At 40.5% G+C, this 18836-nt stretch overlaps 1 protein-coding gene across 1 annotated transcript in view; it reads left to right on the forward strand.

The window, feature by feature from the left end:
* Nucleotides 1-874: 874 nt before the first annotated feature.
* Nucleotides 875-18836, forward strand: part of HTR7 (5-hydroxytryptamine receptor 7) — an 82266-nt gene continuing 64304 nt past the window's right edge. The window contains exon 1 of the mRNA XM_070945682.1: nt 875-1515. Coding sequence (XP_070801783.1) covers nt 875-1515 — 641 coding nt within the window. The remainder of the gene's footprint in view (nt 1516-18836) is intronic.

The following is an 18836-nucleotide window of genomic DNA, read 5'->3' on the forward strand; positions in this document are numbered from 1 at the left end:
GAGAAGCGAAGCCAGGAAACTCACAAATCGCCGGCTTGAAGTCCGGCATTCAAACTGCTGGACCGCCTCGCTCCTCTGCTGCCTGTGACACCACCCGAAAGTCCAGCCGCGCGGGGAGCACTTAAATGTTCACAACCGATTCGAGGACGGTAAAGAAAAAACCGGTATAAATCGCAGGGCTCCCGTAGGAGGCTGCAGAAACCCGCCGGGCTAGCGGAGAGCAGCGAAGAAAAGGCAGCTTTCCAGGTCTGTTTGCAAGGAACCCTCTACGCGGTGCTTCAGACTTTTTGAAGCGCACGCTCGATGCGCTCAGGAACAGAACCGCCCCCCCCGATTCGGGCTCCGTCCGGAGGGGAGATAGTCCTCGGAGTAGCCTCCATCCGGGAGCGTTTTTTCCCCCTCCCCACCGCCTGCGCCGACGGGTGTCCCGCCAGAAGCGCTACTCCGCTCCGCAAAGTTCTCGATTTCTGGCAGGACTTGGGATTCCGGCCATTGCCGTCGAAGCACCGCGAGGTCCCGGCTAGAGGCGAGCCCGGCCCTCGGACCAAGAAGCTGGGCTGACGCCGAGCTCGCACTGCCCCCTGTGGAGGCGGATCTCCTCGCTCTGCGTCCGCGTCGCCGCCCGCCGGAGGGAGCCCAGCAGACTATGCCAGAGCCCTCGGCGGCGGGGAAGTGGCGCTTGGCCTCTGCGCGCGGCTCCGGCTCCAGGTGAGGCGGGCGGAGAGAGGCGCAGCTTCGGCGGCCCGGAGCGAGCGGCTGGCTGCGTGGGCGGGAGCAGCCCGGGGACGCCGGAGCGCTGGGAACCGCCGCCGCCGCGTGGAGAGGCGGGCATGCGGGCTGGCGGCAGTGGCCTTCGTGGGTAGCCCTCCTCAATATGGTCTTCGTCTGCCACGGCGCCAGCAGCTGCCCCGTCTTGGCTAGCAGCAGCGCCCTGGACTCCTTGGCGCCGGAGCCTCCCCGGCCGTTGGGCGGCACCGGCGGGGCGAGGATGATTTCTGGCTCGCTGAATCCGCCCCGTTTAGGGATAGGCGGGAAACTTCTGCAAGGGGTCACCGCCGGCCCCGGAGGGGGAGGCGAAGGTGTCGGCAGCGGCGTCGGAGGCGGCGTCGGCGGGAGCAGCACCACCGGCGGTCCCAGCGCGCTCAGCCCGGGCTTCGGCGACGCCGGCAACGACACGCACTGCGGCGAGCAGATCCTGAGCTATGGCAACGTGGAGAAAGTGGTGATCGGAGCCGCCCTGACGCTCATCACCCTGCTGACCATCGCGGGCAACTGCCTGGTGGTCATCTCGGTCTGCTTCGTCAAGAAGCTCCGCCAGCCCTCCAATTACCTTATCGTCTCGCTGGCCTTGGCCGACCTGTCGGTGGCCGTGGCCGTCATGCCCTTCGTCAGCGTGACCGACCTCATCGGCGGCGAGTGGATCTTCGGCAGCGGCTTCTGCAACGTCTTCATCGCCATGGACGTGATGTGCTGCACCGCCTCCATCATGACTCTCTGCGTGATCAGCATCGACAGGTGAGGTGGGCGCGCAAGCGAAACCCCCCGACGGCGGGGCGGCTCGGCAGGCTGAGCCCGGGGCCACGTGGAAGCCTTGGCTTGAGGGAAGGGAGCGCCGTCTAAGCCGGCGCGCAAGCTTTTGTTGAAGCGGGTTGAAACCGCTTCGGGTTTTCCCGCGCTACTCTGGATGTCGCTCTTTCCTTGTTAGTATAATCCGCTTGAAGATTTGGGTTTCTCGGTGGGAAAGAAAAGATCACGCGAAGCTTGGAGAAGTTGGGTAAAAAGGGGTAAACGATCGAGTCCCGACCCTTGGTCAGGATGAGCTCAATGCAAAGGATTACCCATTTAGGATTCCTTAATTGGATTACCTATAATCATCCCAGTTTGTATCACTCGATAATTATGGGTGTGTCTATTAATCATGCAATGCTAAGGTTTATTTTTAAAAATCCATACGCAGATATATACATACACAGGGCTGATTGTAAGAGAAATTATCTAGAATTGTACTGAGGATAAACAATAGCCAAACCCCCACCCCTTTTTAAATAGAAGCCTGAGTCCACCTGCAAAATAGGTTTGGAACCTCTTTCAGGCTGTGTGAAGGGTTGAGGGGTTTTATCCTAAGGAGCGAGAATAATTGTTTTGCACTCACCATCGTGAAATGATAACCTGGCTTTGAACACCTGTAGACGCAAAACAAGTTTGTTCAGAAAATGTCTGAGTTCATAGAAACACGGTGGAAGGCTAATCTATCTGATGCGCTTCAAACCTTTCTAGGGGTTCCACTCTAAGGAACCCTTCCTGGTATTGTCATTCCCAGAAAACTAAAGGTATACTTAATAAAAGTTTTTCCTGCCATCAAATAGGGGTCTTGTGGATTTTGAGTTGGGTTTTTTTTTTTTTTTTGCCACTGAAGTATCAATTTTATTTCTTTATCTGCCTATCTTGGAGAACATGAACTATTGATGAGGTTAAGAGAGTTTATCCCCAAAAGGTGTGAAAAGTTTGCAGGGAAGTGTAAATTGTTTGACTGGAGTTGAAAATCGATTTTGTAAGCAATCCAGCAGGGGTCTCTTTTGAGTTGCTATAGCCTTGAAAAGAAAGAATAGAAAACTACAGTAAACTGTAAAAGGCAAAAGGCAAAAGAATGGATATTTGATGTGAAGAAAAGAGGATGCAGGGAAACCCACCAGAATAGCTCGTTCAATTATCAATGATCACCTGAATCGTCTTTATTCCTTTAACACATTTATGGCTGTACAGGTCACTCAGAGTCCACCAGATGACAAGATGAAACGTATTTGGCTAATTTTGGCTACAGGCATAGCCATGGCCTGGTGTAAACTATTCATGAGTATCAAGTTGCAGTGTTAGAAACAGGATATCTGCCCAGGAATATGCAATATTGTAAACAGAACCCTTCTTGAGTAGATTGGTCCATTAGCTTGGTTCTGCACAGAAATGGATACCTCCAAGTGCTGGATAATCAACAGGTTTTATTCTGCCATTATCCAGTAGAGTACAACTTTCTTCTTCTTTTGATGCTTCCTTATGCATATGCCGCACCAAAAAATAAAACCCCATTAAAATAACATTAAAATCTTTTGGGTGTTTTTGGCATCCATGCTTGTTTAGAAGTATTTTTTTTTTAATCTTGGAGATTCATGTCAATCGAGAGAAAGGTGTTATGTGGTAGTTCTGAGAACTATGAAATGAAATATGTCTTTTTTAATGATCATTAACAGGAATTGTTTCACCATCCCACAACATTGTAAAATAGGCTTGTAATTCTTGCAGAAATCCTAAGAGTTTTGATAGCATAGTAAAATAGGATGTCATGTGTACTATATACTATTACAACATATTATTAAATGTAATTTACAATTTGTAATGTGTGATTCGATATACCAGTCTTCCTTAACCTGTTATTTTCCAGGATTGGAGAAAGTCATTGTAGGTGAGAATTAGGGTTGCTGTATCCATTGTATCAGGCTAGGGAAAACTCCCAGCAGAATTGGGATGGAGTGGGGAGCCGTGCTTTATTATTTCACCAAAGGATGCTTTATAGTTTCCTGACCAAATCATAATCAAATTCAATCAAATTCTTTAAAAAGTTCTTTAAATTTCAATCTAAGTTTTGACAGTGAGGAAAACAATAGAGATAAAAGGTGAGCTCTGGGTTGTGAAAAGAATCCTAATACCTTAAAAAATAAAGGAACAAATGCTTTCATATGTCTGCACCAGAGGTGTTGTCGGGGTATGGTTAAAAAAAAAAAAGTCAGCCATGGCTATGAATCTACACATTCCTTTTTTCCAATATTAAACTTCCCAACTGAAGTAGATTCAGTTAATTTATCATTGTTAAAGACAGAAGATTTTAAATTCCTTTTGTATTCCTTTAGAGGTAAGACTTCTTGAGCTTCTTGCAGTTTTTCCACTTTTGTGGAGGAATTCCCTATATTAATCTCTCTTTGCAAAGTTCTCTTTTACATTGAAACTGAACACGCAGCTGGTAGGGCCATATCTACTGGGCATCCTGGAAAAGGAGACATGGCCACTTTTGACTTCCAATAGTTAGTGAAGGTTGCAGGTTATAAACCAGCGATGTCCAGCTTTGGCAACTTTAAGACTTTAACATGGTCACTCATGCCCTTGTCACCTCACGGTTAGATTATTGCAATGCGCTCTACATGGGGCTACCCTTGAAAAATGTTCGGAGACTACAGTTGGTCCAGAACGCAGCCGTGCGAGCTGTCGTGGGTGCACTTAGATACACCCACATTACACCAATTCTCCGCGAGCTGCACTGGCTCCCTATTGGTCTCCGTTCACAATTCAAGGTGTTGGTTATTACCTTTAAAGCCCTACATGGCTCAAGGCCAGGTTATCTTCGAGACCACCTTCTACCGCATAGCTCCCAACGACTGGTAAGATCCCACAGAGTTGGTCTCCTCCAGGTCCCGTCAGCTAAACAATGCTGGCTGGCGGGCCCACGGGGGAGGGCCTTCTCTGTGGCTGCTCCAGCTCTTTGGAATCAGTTACCTCCTGAGGTCCAGACCATCCCCACCCTATTGACCTTCTGAAAAGCGGTGAAGACCTGGCTTTTCCGGCAGGCCTGGGGCCGTTGATCTCGCTCTTGCGATCCGGCGAGATCTGGCCATGAATGGTATGAATGAGTTTTAATGTTTTTAATGTTTTTTAATTTTTAAATGTTTTTTATTAGGATTTTAAATGTATTGTGAGCCACCTTGAGTCTTCGGAAAGGGGCGGCATATAAATTGAATTAAATTGAAAATTGAAATTGAAACTTCTGGACTTCGTTCTCCATGTTGGCTGGGGAATTCAGGAAGTTGAAGTCCACAAATCTTAAAGTTGCCAAGATTGGATACCCCCTGTTATAAACCCTCAGAAATGTTGCATAAGACTCACAAAGCCAGTACAATTTATAGCCTGACCTTTACAGCCAGATTGCAGCAATTCAGAATCCCTCACAGTGATCGTGTATGGAAGTATAGAATATCCCCCACAGGGCAGAACCTTATTATCTAGAAAGATTGCTAAAAGCAAGAGGCTTCACAGGTGGAAGCTAAGCAGAGTCAGACTTGATTAGAAATTGGATGGGAGGCTGCCAAAGAATCCCAAGTGTATATCGTGGAAAGCTGAAAAATCATTCTGAGAGAAGGTAGTATACTTTGGTATGGTTACTGAGAAAACTCTATGGATGGGTTCATGAAATCATTAGGGGTTAATTCAGTTTGAAACAGACTTTATTAATGGATCCACAAAGAATGTTAATGAACAAAATGATTAAGTATTCTGAAATAGAGTTTTAATATTGTAACTGGCCCTTGTATATTTTCGACTGCAATGGTGACTTTTCATTATAATTAAATGGAAAAGAATTAAAGGCTTATATTAAAATGGGCATTTTCACTAACTCTGAAGTTGCTCCCATTTCTGTAAATAAGAAATGGTAAGTACGTTCTATTCTTAGAAGATAAGAGGGGTTGCTTTAAAAGGTCACTTTTGGTTTATAGAAGTCAGTTTTTCTTCTATTTCTCCATGGATGGAGAAAAAGCTCTGTAGATCTCAGTTCCACAGCCCTGGGCAAATTCTGTTCTGGGACATGAAGCCAGTCTTGGACATGTTTGCTGGCCTTGAAAAATGATGACTCAGGGTTTCTATTCAAAATAAGGACATTTTAACACTCTAGAATCCAGCTCAGCAGAATTTTGGAGGGCAAGAAGGACGAGAGTAAATTGGGAATGAGTCAGGCAGAGGTGAGCGAGGAGATTTGAAAGCACCTTACTGCAGAGGTAAGTTAATTTCTCATATTGCAGATGTTCCATAATAAATCAGGTTGTGATTATTTAACAAGGAACAACTTCAGCAAAGGCATTAAAACACAGGCCTAGAAAAATCCAATCCAGCCAAGGAAGGTGGTTAGGATACATCCTCCTTCAAACTTGTCTATTTTCCCATAACAGTTATTTCTGTAATTCTGATTCCTACACAAACCACTCATATTGCTTCTCTTCTGTGTCCTGAAAGTAGTAAAATAATGTTGCATTATATTAAAGGCCCATCTGGTTCACTCTTCTAGGGGCAGATTTGCCAAGCCAATGTATCCTGAAACCTTTCAAGTAGGAGACAAGGCAAAGAGTCATTTTCTTCTGCTGTGGATTTAAGATAAATTCTCTTTCAAGATGAAGTTCACTTTCCAAACCATCTGAATGGGTGACCTTTGTTGGCACCTGCTGGCAATCAGTTCCATAGTTATGCATCAAGCAGAGAAATATTTATTTTTATTGGTCCTAAATTTCCTGGGCATTGAGATTCATTGGGAATCTCAAGTCCTTAACACTGGGTAAGAAAGAGGATGAGGAAATGTCTTTTTTTCTTCATATTTTCCACACTGAGATATCATGTATCCTATTGTTTCAAACCACATAATCTCAAATGCTGTTTAATATTCATGTATATGCAAGTTGCTCTAGCCTCCAAATAATTTTCATTGCCTGTTCCTATGCCTTTTGGGGCTTTACAATATGTTTTGCAGTGCACCGATTAGAACTATACATAATGTACCTTTCTAGGAATCCTCCCCATCCCCAAATTTTTAATCTTCAAAGAGTTCTGTACATTCAAATGTAGTAGATCATTTTAATAACAGCTTCATCAATACTGCCATATAACCAACTCAAGAAAATGGCAAATGTCAGATTCTTGTTCTTAATCATCCTGCTTGATTTACTGAATGTCCTTTAAGAAATTTGTCCTGGAATTATGAGCACTCTTTAGCCACAAATTAACCACTTTCATCTCAGTACCCCACAAAGACCACTTACATAACCTTCCTTCTCATTCACTTAATTTTATGTGCCTTAATGTAGACTCGGAATAATAAGCTTCACATTCTTTGCTGCTATCATGATTACAAATGCTGAAACATGCCTACAATTGGAGAATTTTGAAGAAGATCAAACTTTTTGTAATTTACAGCACTGTAAATACAACAACAATCACCCTATTAGATGACCTGGACTGAGAGAATGACTGGCTCAAAGTCACCAGCTGGTGCCTAGAATTCTTGTTCAGCATCTTAACCACTACACAAAATTGGCCTGGACAGAATTTTTGTCAATTTAAATATTACCCTGCTCTCACTAGTGTAAGACATTGGCTTGTCTTTCATCATTTCAAAATGCGAGATATATGTTTGAACAAATCTCATTCCAGGGGATCCATAAATATAAGGGCATGCTTCTTAGTTGACAGATATCTTTCTAGTCTGTATTGGACTGGATCTGAAATAAAATGCAGTGGAAGGAAGAAACCATACTTTGTTTATGAAGTGAAAATTTGAGAGGAGGGACTGGATAACCTGAGTATTTTTCTTACCACAAAGGAGAGCACGGCATGTGTTTTAGGCTGGACTCTCAGATAATTCAGCAGAAAAAAGCTGGATATCTGTTGGAGCCCCGAGGAATATCATGCTCAAATTAGAATGTCTCTGAAGTATAGTTGATGGCAAACATGATAGGGCTATCAGCAAAAGTAGAAGTTCTTGATAAAATATCTGAAAACTACTGCCTTGATTGTTGTAGAAAGATGGGATTAAATTCTTAGATCCTGCCAGTTTACCTCCAGATTGGAGGATAGACTGGTAGAGCAGGACTAATTTTGTGGGGGCTTTCTGAGGTTACTCAAACTATCTCATAGGAACTAACTTCCTTTTTAGAAATATGGGATCTACACTCTTGGAGTGTATTCTGTCAGACAAGCATTATACCAGACAAGGCCGGGCATAAAAAAAACACTACAATAAAATTCCGGAATGGCTATCGACCATGGAAGCCCAGATCTACCCAAACGCCATGGATATTACCAAAATGAGAACCTATAAAGATTTACTAAATAACAAAGGGGAACTAAGAACAAAAGAAGAATTGAAGGAGATGGGTACAGACATTGACTGGTGGCCATATTTACAAATAAAATCAAAGTATAAGAAAGATTTGGCTCAATTTGGATTCCAAAAAGGCCAATACGAACTAGATAAAATTTTACAAGGGTTACAAGAGAAATTGATAAAAAAAGTTTACAATTATTTACGAGGATATAAATTAGAAGAAGAGGTGGTTAAAGAAAACATGATAATTTGGGCAAAGAATTTTGGCTATAATATTCAATTAGACAATTGGGAAAAATTATGATCAATAAATTATAAATTAACAATGTCTGTACCCTATAAAGAAAATATGTACAAAATTTTTTATAGGTGGCACCTCCCACCGGCCAGACTGGCAAGAATATTCCCAAATACCCCTCCAACATGCTGGAAATGCAAACTTCTCAAAGGTACTCAAAGGAACTATCACATGTGGTGGACCTGCCCAAAGGTCCACCACATTAAAAAAAAAAAAACTAACTTCCTTTTTAGAAATATGGGATCTACACTCCTGGAGTGTATTCTGTCATGCAATGTTTATTAGATTTATGCCATCCCACCTCTGTTTGTAAAGTCAAAGTAGTATACATAATACTCCCACCTCTTTATTTTTCCCACAACAATCACCCTATTACAGTGATGGCTAACCATTTTGCCATCACGTGCCAAAAGTGAGCTCGCATGGGGGGGTTGCACACTTGCGTGCCCACATCCATAAATCAATGCGCCCCACCCCCCGCATATGCGACACCCCCCCCCCCGGCGCTTCCCCTGCTTTTGGCATGCAATGGCATGGTAGGCCTGTTTCTCACCCTCCCCAGGCTCCAGAGACTTTCTTGGAGCATGGGGAGGGTGAAAACAGCCAGTTTCTCAATTTCTGGTGGGACCAGAAGGCCCATTTTTCACCCTCCCCAGGCTCCAGAGGCTTTCTAGGAGTTCAAGCATGCTGGAGCTCAGCTAGGGCAATGCTCACGTGCCCACTGATAGGGCTCTGCGTGCCACCTGTGGCACACATGCCATAGGTTCGCCATCACGGTCCTATTAGATGACCTGGACTGAGAGAGAGTGACTGGCCCAAAGTCACCAGCTGACTAGAATTCTTGTTCAGCATCTTAACCATTACACAAAATTGGATTATTACTCAGAAGTAGTTGATTATCTGAACCATAATTTTCAACATCCCCCCCCCAACTTTATCCAACATGTAGACTGTTCAGACAGCAAATCACGGAACTGATAATTGACTCCAGCTTTGCTCAGTACAGAAATACTAATTAAGATCTTAAGAAAATGAAGTTCTACTTTGTTCAAATGTATCAAGCAATGTAGGTCCCCTGCTTCCCTCAGAAATTGGTTCCGCTGTTGAACAAATGTTAGGGGTTTTTTTTTATTATTCATAGGATGTACAGTACTTCCTAACCAAGGACAGTAGATACTGAGCCACATCTGTGCCTTTATGGAATATCTACACAGAAACACCTGCAGATGTCATATGATGGGATAATATTCAGAGATACCCAAGCAATCAGAAGAAAATGTTGAATACTCTTATGCCTACTGCTGATGAAAGTGTTAGAAAGAATTAAGTCATGTCTCGCATAATCTCTCCATGTTGTTGTTCTTTCCAATCCAACAGAATGTTGAAAATAAATTATATAAAGAGGATTGGGTAACTTTCCAAAGACTGAACAGAATAGGGCCAAATTTAGTCCAGGGGGAGAAACTGTCAAATGAAAGATCAGGTTGAAAAGTAGGCCATATCCAGCTTGAAGCTGTGGATGAAAAAAAAAATCCATAAATATTTTCCCGATACATTTTTGTTGCTTGGAATGTTGCCGACTTCTCCATTCTCAATTCCCCTCCTGGTCAATAGATCTAGCGACAGAGAAGTTTTAAGGAAGTTGAAAAAATTCAAGAAGCCACATACTGCTCCTTTTTCTTTCTCAAGAGTGTTCAAATCATCCTTGTCAATCACTTCGCTGATCTCTTTTATTCTTTTTGTCTGAATTCTTTTTTAAGTGTCATTATCTAGAATCGGACCTAGTACTCTGTCAGGGAGTTGTGCAGCAAATGTCCAAATGAAGTCAGAGACATTGACACAAACTCATAGTTTTATATGAATAAATATAGTTTACATTTATATTTACACCGGACAAGATAGTCGGGAACATCATGAGGTAAATCTAAACAGCACACAGACCACACAGAAAAAAGGCGGGAAAAAAGGAAACTCCCCCTTTACACCCACAGCAACCAATCACAGTGTAGTTTGCCTCATGTGGGAGCCAGCGCTCTCCAACCAACCAACTACAACTGTGTGTTTTGGCCCATTGTACATTTTACTGTTCCAGCTACTAAATTTAATATTTTAACATGCTCAAAGTGGGGACTGACCACTGTAGAATTGAACGGAACCACTGCTTCTCATGATTTGGAAATTCTGATTCCATTGATGCATTTTAAAAATTATGCTTGCCTTTTTTCAGACACCTTATGCAGCTGATTCATTATGCAGTTTATGATTCATATAGAAGGGTTCCAGTACTTTTCAGGCATTCACCTTAACCATGAATTTCTTGTGTATGACTATATGGCAATTCATAGAATATATTTTTTGCCTCTTACTTGAAAACATCGGTAAAGCACAGTTATCATCAAATTAAATGAACTTTTGGGAGAGGTTGACAGGAGGGAGCCATACCTAATCAGCCAACCACATATTTAATTTCTTGCCATTATTCTTTCTATTTCAAGACTAAGCTACATCAAATAAAGATATTAATTCCACTAATTAGGTTTTTTAAAACTGTCTATGCTTGGATGGGTGAGGCGGGACTGAATTTGTTAAAAATGAAAAACCATCATGGATTCATTCTAGTGTACAGAAAAAATCCCGAGGGCAGATGGATGCTCCCCCCTCAAAAGCTGCTTTCTTGAAAATTAGGAAAACGAAATACTCAGCTGTGTGCAACACAAGAGTTTTAAACAGCTACTTTCAATAGTTCCAATTTAGTTTCATTTTTGTATTTCAACTAAGAGGTAAATAATGAAAAGAGATAGCATATGTGAGAAATAGATTGCCTGGAATGAGTAAATACCAAGATATGATATGTGGGATGAAATTCTTAGTAAATTGCCACATAATTATCCTGCTTAGAAATAGTTAAGAAGTCCTAATATATGACTAGACATTTATTAGATTTGAGTGATGATTTCTGAACCGCAATACTGCTCTCCTCATAACAGAAATAGAAGCTGAAACTTCAGATCTTTCAAGATCTTTAAGAAGCCAGTTTGATCCAGTGGTTAAAACACCAGGCTAGAAAGCAAGGTGAGTTCAATTCCCGTCTTAGCCATGAAAGCCAACTGGCCAGTCACTCTCAGCCAAATCCATCTCACAGGGTGGTTGTTGTGGGGAAAATAAGAGGAAGAAGGAGCATTAGATATGTTCGCCGCCTTGAATTGTTTATAAAAATAATAAAAGGTGGGATATAAACAAACAAATACATATAAAAAACAAACGGAGCTCTGATATGTTGGCAAGGTAGTTTTCCTTGGATTGGTGTTTAATCCCCTGAGTGTTGAGAGATTAGATGATGGTATGTTAGCATGGATTGGTACCAGTTTTTTGTTGTTTTTAATGATTTATGTTTTAACTACAGGTAGTCCTTGATTTACGATCGCAATTGAGCCCAAAGTTTCTGTTGCTAAGTGAGACAGTTATTAAGTGAGATTTGTCCATTTTATGACCACAGTTGCTAAGTGAATCATTGTAGTTGTTAGTTAGTAACAGGGTTGTTAAATGAATCTGGCTTCCTCATTGATTTTGCTTGTCAGAAAGTCACAAAAGATAACCACATGACCCTGGGACACTGCAACTGTCATAAGTATGAGTCGATTTCCAAGCATCTGAATTTTTTTTTTAAAAAAATAAATTTTATTAATTTTTCCAAGTTTAAAATCAACATAAGACAAAAACATTGATTATACATAAAAACAAAAACCATACATTCTCCTCCCTCCCTCCCCCATTCATAACACTAAACATACAAACACATCTATCCCGGCAGATAATATTCCTGCCCTCATTAATAAATAATTATGCCCACAACACAGAATAAAGTAAATTATCTCCAAATATGATTTTCATACAATTATCTTTCAATCTAGATAAATATATCTCTCCTCATATTGATTTAGGCCCTCACTTCATATCAGTCCTTTTATTCAACCACTGATACCAACTGTTCCAACTTTGAAAAAATTCAGAATCCTCCTTTTCTTTCAACATATACGTCATTCTATCCACCTCACCACACTCTAATACTTTATTTATAATTTGGGCACTAGCCGGTATCTCTTTTTCTTTCCACTGTTGGACGAATGCTATTCTAGCTGCAACTAAAATATGTAGAGTGATATACCATTTTTTCTTACTCAGCCCCTCTGGGCGAATACCTAGTAAATATATCTCAGGTTTCCATTAAAGGTCCACATTAGTAATTTCCTTAATCCAATTCCTAATCCTTCTCCAATACTTCTTTGCCATTATACAAGGCCACCATTGATGGAAATATGTACCTCTGGTTTTCCCACATTTCCAACATAACTGATGCACCTGGAAACATTTTAGCAATTCTTGCTGGTGGGAGGTGCCACCTATACAACATTTTATATGCATTTTCCTTGAAAGACGTTGCCGTAGTCATTTTAATATTTCCCCCCCACATTTGTTGCCATTTTTCTAAAGGAATTGAGTACCCAAAATTCCTCCCCTCTATATGTTTCATTTAAGATTTTTTTTTTAGAAAAGAAATCTATCCATATTGTGACTCTTGAGAGCATTAGTTGTGTATATCTGGAGATTTGTGATTATAATCCCAATATTTAGGGTTGTAAAGCTATTTCCTTGAATCTATATTCTTTAATGCATTGCAGAGAATAAGTTACTTAAAGTAACAATAATTTAAGTAAAATAATAATTTAAATATGTTGCAGCATCCTCTCCTATCATTCGCTCAAGCAATTGTGCATACATTTTGGTTATGTATTTATGGTCCTCTCCCAATAATATTTTATCAAAGCTCTGTTCCATCACATATATCCCATAATTATCTCTATCTCCTGTAATGAGATTGAACTGTAGCGTAGGTCCACCAATCTAGCCTGATTCCTTTGTCAGCCAAATCTCCCCTAGATCTTAATAACCCTTGAGCATCCACAAGATCTTTATATCTAAAAATTTTATCCTGTTTAAGAGCTGTTGGGTATGTCGTCACTTCTATTGCTGAGAACCAGGTTGGAATCTTAGTATAGAATTTTCCTCTAAATATATCCCAGGTTTCCAGCAATATTCGCCTTAGATAATGTCCCTTAAAATACTTACATTGTTGCGCTTTCTCTCTCCATAGCAGTGCATGCCAGCCGTGTTGTAGGTCGTGCCCTTCTAAATCTAATAAAGCATCTGAATTTTGATCACATGACCTCGGGGATGCTGCAACAATCGTAAGTGTGAAAAGCGGTCATAAGTCGCTTCTTTCACTGCCACGGTAATTTCGAATAGTCACTAAATGAACTGTTGTAAGTTGAGGACTATGTGTAGTTGATTTTATAGTTTTCAAAATGGTTTTATGTGCTTTTTTAAAATCTTTGTGTGGTACACACCCAGAATTGATTGAAAGATGGGCAGCAATATAAATGTTTTAAATAAATAAATAAATCACTTTAAGCCCATCAATATGGAGTTGTTTGAAATAAAATGAAACCCGAGAAAGTCTTTTGAAGTTTTTGCTATGTGAAAAAGAGTTACTGGGTGTGCATTTCATTTCCAAGTACTGGAATAAGGGACAATTGAAGATAATGTATTAAAACATAGAATCTAAAAGGCTAACACGGGGCACACGTCTCATTTTGTTTGAAGACTAGCACCACTGCATTTGTCAATTACAGCCGTTGCTAGTTCTGCCTTTAAATCCACAGTCAGTAAAAAATAGCTTTTCTTTTGTTAGACAGAAAACTCTATATCAAATATTATACTTCAATTCTCTATATGTTTCATTTAAGATTTTTTTTTAGAAAAGAAATCTATCCATATTGTGACTCTTGAGAGCATTAGTTGTGTATATCTGGAGATTTGTGATTATAATCCCAATATTTAGGGTTGTAAAGCTATTTCCTTGAATCTATATTCTTTAATGCATTGCAGAGAATAAGTTACTTAAAGTAACAATAATTTAAGTAAAATAATAATTTAAATATGTTTAATTTTAGGGCATGTTAATTTTGATTTTACTTTTCATATTTTTATATATTCAATTTAAGCAATTTCTGTATGCCTCAGGGGTTCAGGTGTGGTTTTTATTGATTGGGGATTACCTACTCTTTTTCCTTGTCTTAGTATTTGATGGATTTGCTAATCAATTTCACAACCAGATTTCATGAATTGAGGCTAGTCAGATTTTTAATGGATTTTTAGTCCGTTTTACAATGCAAATAGACATAGGCATTTAAAGGGAGACAAGTGACAAAGCATTGTTGTAATACAAACATAATGCACAGTTGGTCATTTTCTGGGGTTCTGATGGCAAACTGTAGATGTCTATGCTGAGTGTGTGTGTGTGTGTGTGTGTGTGTGTGTGTGTGTGTGTGTGTATCTCCATCCATCCATCCATCCATCCATCCATATTTGGCTTTTTTTCCCTTATGTAAATAGTGTGTACTTTTCTATAGTGGGAATTCACAAGTGCTAAATGTTGTATTTTGCACTACATTGGTACAGAACTGGCCAATTCAGGGCAAAAATAGATTTCTGGGGGAAAGTAGCACAAAGAAGATAGGCTAGAAATCAAACTTGATTTCATTGAGGGCTGCATCGGGTTTGTGTTTGACTTTGGGGGGGCGGGATGTGTGTGGCCGGAGGGGAGGCGTGGCCAGCTTGATGTCACTCGTATTGGGGCACCTGTGGAGGCCCGAGTGCTCTGCCGGTGAAAGAGGGCCACACGCAGCCCTCCCAAGTTTTGTTTTCACTGGCAGAGACACCGCAGGCCAGTACTTCACTATTTCCAGGATGGCCCTGCGGGCCAGATCTAAGCACCCCACTGGCCGGATCTGGCCCCAGGGCCTTGAGTTTGACACCCCTAGGCTAGAATATGGGCTGAATGATCCACACATGAGGCATGTTATTTCTAAAGATTCTTTGAAAATGATTTCCCTGTTAAAGATTTGATTTGAGTGAGGCTTACTTTTTTAGCAGATATGCAAAGGATTGCCAACGTGGTATATTAATAGTGTAACCCTATTGTCTTCTCAGAAATACATCTGCAAGTGAACTGATACCTCCAGTGCTAAATCCTTACTGAATCTAGAACACTAGCCAAAATACAGATATATGAAGAAAAACACTCTAGAGACAATACAAACCGTGTTTCTATTGTTGTTATTTGCTGCATCACAGGGTATCCCAACACAGGAGTTGGCCTGAGTCTGGCATGCACAGATCTAAACACAGGACATGGAGACTATTGGTGGCATACTGAGATCAGATTTTTTGCTTACAGAGTTGTTCCTGCTACACTGAGCTGATAATTACCTTTCACTCTGAACAAAGGCAGTAGAGCAAAAATTTAGAGTGCCTCTAAATTCCCTACAAACCTCGGACGATGCTCAGACCAAAAAGCTGATTGAACACCGAGTTATTCCAAACTCAATTCCCTCTTTTGAGCCCTAGCAGCACCCCAGGCTAGTATTTTCCTCTAGCTTGAGGAAGGATCTTTTCGGGGCTAGGAACAACCTCCTCCCATCCACATTATTATTTGTCACCTATGTAAGCTTTCCTGTTTCAGCACTTTTATCTTAGCGATTCCAGAAAAATCGATCAATCTAACAAGTCCTGTTCTGTTGCAACTTTTATAAGGATCCTCGAAAAGATATCAGATTTTCCCCTTGTATTAAATGCCTCCGATGATTTTTATACCTTCTTTTTACTTTCAGCTCAAATTATGAAGCCAACTATACAGTAGCCAAATTTATTGTGGCAGCAGCAGAGGCAAACAAACAAAACAACAAACAAAATCTTACCAATTTTTTTAACAGCTTGATTTTATTTGACTGTTTTTATCTCTGATCTTAAGTTGTAAATGAAGAATGAGAAATAAGCCTCACCGAGGTCAATATAATTGCAGTTAAATAAATGAGTATTAAACAAATTTGCTCAGGAGAAATAAAATTTGCACATTCTTTGTTTTTTAGATGAACATGGAATACTTGCTATTTGCACTCTTACAGCTACAATTATTAAAAAAATGTTTGTTTTTAAATCTGATGCCCAGTTCTTCATCAAACATTTCAAAACAGTAAATCTGATTGAATATGCAGTTCTCTGTCTGACTACACAGAAGCCAACTTCCTGAGGTAAGTGGAATTTACTCCAAGGATTTGGCCATAAGCGATTTAATTTAAATACAGTAGATGAATTTAAAATACCAGCTATAGATTTTTATAGATTTTATAGATTTCTGATTGTGTGCCGTGAAACCAAAAACACTTTTGCATAAGCAATTCAAGGTGCTGGTCATCACCTATAAAGCCTCACATGGCATAGGGCCAAGCTTCATTAATGGACTGCCGATCTCCCATGCTTTCTGTGCCAGAAGAATTGGTGTGTGTAGACAGAAAGGAAGATGACCTTGATGGGGCTGTGCAGAAGCCGCTGTCTAGGCAAAAAGGATTGAAGCATTTTAAAAGTCCAGAATGTGCAGATACTATTCAGAAGAAGCTCAGACAGAAACCTCCCTTATTCACTGAATGATAAGGAAGGGGAGGAGGTTCAGCACAATCAAACTTGCAAAAATTCTGCTTTTAGAATCAATTACAATAAAAGCCATTTTAACCTTTCGGTCTCTTGATTTTATACTTGGTTCTACCTAGAGGAGCTGACAATACACTCTGGATCCCTTTGATTAAACAGTACCATCTATCAGGAAACAAACCTCTTATCTTCATGCCTTGGTCTCTGGAATCCCCTTGAAATCCATGTGGCTCCCATCTTGTTGGTGCTCCATGAGCCCTTGAAGACCTGGTTATTCTCCCAAACTAAGTTAGGATAGATGGAGTCCCTAGTTGAATGTGTTTTTGTCTACCTTTTTATGCAGAGTGCCTGTATCCCATCATGTTTTGTATTTTTAATTGTCTATTATATTGTGAGCCACCCAGGTACATTTTGGTTGGTGTTTAAGTAAAATAAATTATAGTGGGTAGAAGTTATAGCAGTTATTCATTGAAGATTCTTGTCTGAGAAGAGATACAGTAAATATGTTTTTTCTCCTGTCCATGGTACCAGATCATTTCTTGTACAAATCTAGTCCTCTCTTCCTATGTAATACAAGTTACTTGTGCTCCACAGAAAAGATATTTACATTATTCAGGAGTATTATAAGAAAGAGGCATAGGCTTCTTGTTTCTTGTTATGGCTCATGGTATATCCAGAGACACATTTAACACATTTAAGAAGCTAAATATTGACTGTATTGCAGTGGTGGAATTCAAATTTTTTTCCTACCGATTCTGTGGGCGTGGTTTGGTGGGCATGGTGTGGCTTGGTGGCTTGGTGGGCATGGCAGGGGAAGGATACTGCAAAATCTCCATTCCCACCCCACTCCTGGGGGAAGGATATTGCAAAATCTCCATTCCCACCCACTTTCAGGCCAGCCAGACGTGGTATTTGCCGGTTCTCCGAACAACTCAAAATTTCCACTACTGGTTCTCCAGAACCTGTCAGAACCTGCTGAATAGCACCCCTGCTGTAATGTACTTCTGGAGCATTTAGTTTGTTCAAGCTTGCTTTTAGGTAAATATGGATAAAATTAGTATATAATATATACGAACACAGAGAGATAAAATTACATTGTTATAGGCTTTTACTTTTCAAATTTTAGCTGTTCAATTTTAAAATAAATATGTTACTGCTTATTTTATGCTGAATAATAGGAAGGCGGGCTATCATATCTGGACAGCCGAAATGATTATTTATCTGTCTATCATCTTTAGATGTAAGGCTGAATTTGATTGCCACATGCATTATTTCATGGATCAGTAGGATTGATTCAACTGCTAGGTGGCACCAAAGAGTTAGTTGTATTTCTTTGCTGCCATCTAATGGTCATCTTCTGCTTTGCAGTTCAAATCCAGACATCCTTACAATAGTTTTGAGTATCATTTAAGTGAATAACCAAACAAAAAAAAAAAAAATCCACCATCATATGCTTAGATCATTTAAACCCCAAAGACGCAAGGAACGCTGTTACCTTCCCACCAAAGATGGTCCCTATTTTTCTACTTGCATTTTTACATGCTTTTGAACTGCTAGGTTGGCAGAAGCTGGGATAAGTAACGGTACTAGGGATTCAAACCACTGAACTCCCTACCTTTTGATTGATAAGCTCAGTGTCTTGGCCACTGAGCCACCATGTCCCTATACACAGACTTAGTACATAGACTTAAAAACTTCAGAACAGCAGATGAAGTACTCGCTGTTACTCCTCCAGCGGTGGGAGTATCTCTTTGATCTGGAACTAGGTCAGAGTCCTTTTGTATATCTTCATCCAGAGTTTCTTTTTCAAAATCAGTATCAGCTGATCAAACTTTTTAAAAGGAAAACTAGCTAGAAACTGCATATTTCCCCATCTTCCTTTCTTAGGTTTCAGACGCTGTTCAGTCATTTTAATCCATGAAGCTTAATCAGGGAACAAAGAAGATTTGTTTTCCTCTATATTTCAATCCAAAGTTATAGGGGGAAAAATCAATAGAAATAAAGTCCAAATATTTTGCAAATTCAAAAAGTACAGAAATTCAGTGGTAAGAATCTAAAAAAACTCTTCACCTTCCACAC

This window comes from Pituophis catenifer, unplaced genomic scaffold (assembly GCF_029215685.1).
Source record: "Pituophis catenifer annectens isolate HBS135680 unplaced genomic scaffold, rPitCat1.0.hap2 SCAF_6, whole genome shotgun sequence".
NCBI lineage: Eukaryota > Metazoa > Chordata > Lepidosauria > Squamata > Colubridae > Pituophis > Pituophis catenifer.